Genomic DNA, 3,597 nt, shown 5'->3' on the forward strand with positions numbered 1-3,597 from the left:
TTTTTTTTTTGGCAGCTAGCCAGTACAGGGTTCCAGACCCTTGACCTTGGTGTTGTAAGCACCACACTCTAACTGAGGGAGCTAACCGGCCAACCCCAGGAATCTTATTTTTAAGGTTTTTAACAAGCTCCCTAAACAGAGGTGGATTTACTGTGAAATTAATGAAACTTAAGCTTCATGGTTCCTATCCAAGGCTTTGTATCCACTTTTGTAGTTTAAAGATTTGTATTCTTTTAAAATGACCAGTAAGGGGATCTCAACCCTTGGCTTGGTGTTGTCAACACCACGCTCAGCCAGTGAGCCAACCGGCCATCCCTATATAGGATCCGAACCTGTGGCCTTGGTGTTATCAGCACCGCACTCTCCTGAGTGAGCCACAGGCTGGCCCTAAAGATTTGTATTCTTTTTCTTTAAGAAGGTTCCCTGAAATTGTAAGAACTTCAGAACTTATGACATAAGTATCCATCCCAAGCCCTATGTAACTCTTATAAAAAACAAAATTTAGGAACCACCACACTTGAATACAGTCTGAAGACTTTGCAAAGCAACTTCCTTCTTCCCTTGTTCTTGTTGGGTTTCCCAGCAAGATTATAAATTAATAGTGCCCTTTGGTGACACTACACCTTTGGCTCAGCATGGCTGCTTTAAATCCTGTTTCCCCACCAGGAATGGACTCAGCCTTTGAATATTATAAGTTGATGGGCACCTTCTCTAAAACATCTACAATACTCAGTAAGGCAAAGAGACAATGTTTCTAATGCTTTTAAAACTAAACAAGGTGTCCACTTTTATAGAATTATAGCATTGAGAATGGGTATTGAAGATTCCCATTCTTTAATTCTCTGTTGACTGTACATATCAATAATCAAGCACAGCTCTCTTTCCACTTAGGCCTGGCATCAGAATCATTCTTTTTTTTTTTTTAAAAGATGACCGGTAAGGGGATCTCAACCCTCGGCTTGGTGTTGTCAGCACCATGCTCAGCCAGTGAGCTAACCAGCCATCCCTATATAGGATCTGAACCCGTGGCCTTGGTGTTATCAGCACCTCACTCTACCGAGTGAGCCACGGGCCAGCCTCAGAATCATTCTTATGACAGTGCTCCAGGCACCCACTGCCAACTTATTTGTCATCTCTGTCTGATTATATTTTCTATTATTGTTTCTTCAACTATTGGATGATAAGCCCATAGAAATTAGTATGATTTATTATATGGCATATCTTTAGTTCTTTACTCTGATCACCATTATCATGTCTACTGAACATTTGAAGAAGTAGGCCTGAAGGGAACCAAAAAATCTAGTTCTGAATTAGAGGTAACTATGTAACAGCAACTCTGATTGAACTTCTATGAACATAATAGGCTACTAAATGATAAAGAATTAGTAAAAATTGTAATAAGGTAGCAATTTTATACACATTACCTCATTTGAACCTTACAAAAACCGTGGGAGGTAGCCAGGGAAGGTATCTACATTTTACTGATATTTAATTTGAGGCTTGGAGGTTATGTGACTTTCCCAAGATCATACAGCTGGAAGAAAAAAAACTAGAATCCAGATCATTTCATTCCTATACTAATATTTACTGGCTCATTCATCTATTCCACAAAATTTTATTTGAAACCTATGTGCCAAGTTCTCTGCCTTCAAGAGGCTTACAGTCAAGTTGGGAAGAAAAAGCACCAAACAAAAAAATTGTAATTATGTTCATAACAGTTAAGCATTTAGAAAGTATGTACAAATAAATAAATAAATAAAAAGAAACTACATACAAAACTAGATGGGGCATGAAGTCAGTTATAGTGAGGGTGGAATGGAATTATTAAAAATGTTTGTTCCACACAGACCCAAATCTCTGCCTCTTTTTCAAAACATAATGCGATTGTTTGGGCCTGATTCAAGGAATGAAATAGAAACCCTGTGCATATGGGCACTTTGCTAGTGGGTTATAGGTTCCAAACAATTGCAGGTTTGCATAAACATGTTTACCTTGTTCATACTTTCTCAGTGAATGATTGGGTAACAAGGAGGCAAAATGAAGTGTACGTGGAATTATCCAGCATTTTTTATACTTAGCTATCCCTTTATTGCACATAAAGAAATATCCATTTGCATCCTTCTTTATCTTTCATGTTTCCTTTTAATTTCTAGGTTGGACAAGATGTTCCCAATTCACCAAACCCAAAGAAAGCAATGGGAATCACTGTTATCCACCAGACATACTTCTGAAAAGTTTTGTTCTTCCTCACACATTGAATGAATGATACTACACTGTCTTCTCCCTATAATTAATCAATATGGGCAGATTTGTGCCAATTTTATACTCGTATCTTCAGCAAGGACATTGCAATCAAACAGTAATGACAGAATTGCTTTCATGCCACTGTTATTGATTTAGGCACAGCCTCTGTGATTCACTTTGTACGTACATAAAAATGGATATCTTTTCATCCCATCAAGTGAAAACAAAAAGCCTTCCCTCCAAGCACTAGGAATGGACCTTATTGCTCTCTTTGACAAAAGGCTTTAAACACAGCCTCCAAGGAACTGGGCAAGACAGCTGTTAGTATGACACAGCTCCCAACTTCTCTGCTATCCTCACAGCCGACTTCATGCTCACTGACTCTAGCTTGTGGTAGGGTTCCTGCTCTCCCCGGTTGCCATTCATAGAATTTTATGATTTATCCTCTGCCACTGTATATAGCTATTAACACAGTGGTGAAGGGAACTTGACCCTAAGCATTCCAAAAGACCTCCTCACAAGTCATCACCAAGGGGTTTAGGGACTGCAGACAAATACCACCTAAGTAAAGTTTCCTGACTATCCAGAATTCCTAAAGTGAGTCTAATATTATACCCTACTTTGATAGCAAGCTGCATACATTTTGGACAAGGATTCCAGAGTAAAATGATTATGATGATGATCTTTCTCACTGGGGCATGGCTATGAGGCAAGTATGACCTGCTGAAATATGAGTTTGGTGAGAAAGTGGAAACGGTTAATCCTGAAGCAATGTTTAGGTAAAAAAGGGAAAAGCAGGAGGAGGGTGTCAAGCCTGCTTTTTTCCATGAGTCTGAAACCATTCCATTTCATTTCAGTGAAATGTTGCCTGTTTCTAAGTAATTCTGTATTCTTAGTTCTTTGGTAAAAAACAAACAAACAAGGGGCCAGCCTGGTGGCACACTGCTACAGTGCGCTGCTTGGGAGCGTGGCGGCGCTCCCGCCGAGGGTTCGGATCCCACATACAGACCGGCTGCTCACTGGCTGAGCGAGGTGCGGGCGCAACACCGAGGATTGCGATCCCGTTGCCAGTCATGAAAAAAGACAAACAAACAAACAAGATCCCGTTGCCGGTCCCGGCCTGGTACGGGCGCGACACTGAGGGTTGCAATCCGTTGCCGGTCATGAAAAAAGACAAACAAACAAACAAACAAACAAAAACAATCCTACACAAACTGTATCCTTCTTTTACTTCAAGTACCATCCAAAAAAATGATTCTTGGCTGGCTGGTTGGCTCAGTTGATTAGAGTGCATGTTATAACACAGTCAAAGAGTTTAGATCCCCATACAGGCCAGCCACCAAGAAAAAAACC

General features: G+C 40.3%; 1 protein-coding gene across 1 annotated transcript in view; it reads left to right on the forward strand.

Annotated features, from left to right (window-relative positions):
- Positions 1-2,231, forward strand: part of LOC103601427 (chromosome unknown open reading frame, human C17orf78) — a 21,163-nt gene extending 18,932 nt beyond the window's left edge. The window contains exon 7 of the mRNA XM_008585834.1: positions 2,154-2,231. Coding sequence (XP_008584056.1) covers positions 2,154-2,231 — 78 coding nt within the window. The remainder of the gene's footprint in view (positions 1-2,153) is intronic.
- The last annotated feature ends 1,366 nt before the right edge of the window (positions 2,232-3,597 follow it).

The sequence above is a fragment of the Galeopterus variegatus genome, unplaced genomic scaffold (assembly GCF_000696425.1).
Source record: "Galeopterus variegatus unplaced genomic scaffold, G_variegatus-3.0.2 Scaffold3730, whole genome shotgun sequence".
Lineage (NCBI taxonomy): Eukaryota > Metazoa > Chordata > Mammalia > Dermoptera > Cynocephalidae > Galeopterus > Galeopterus variegatus.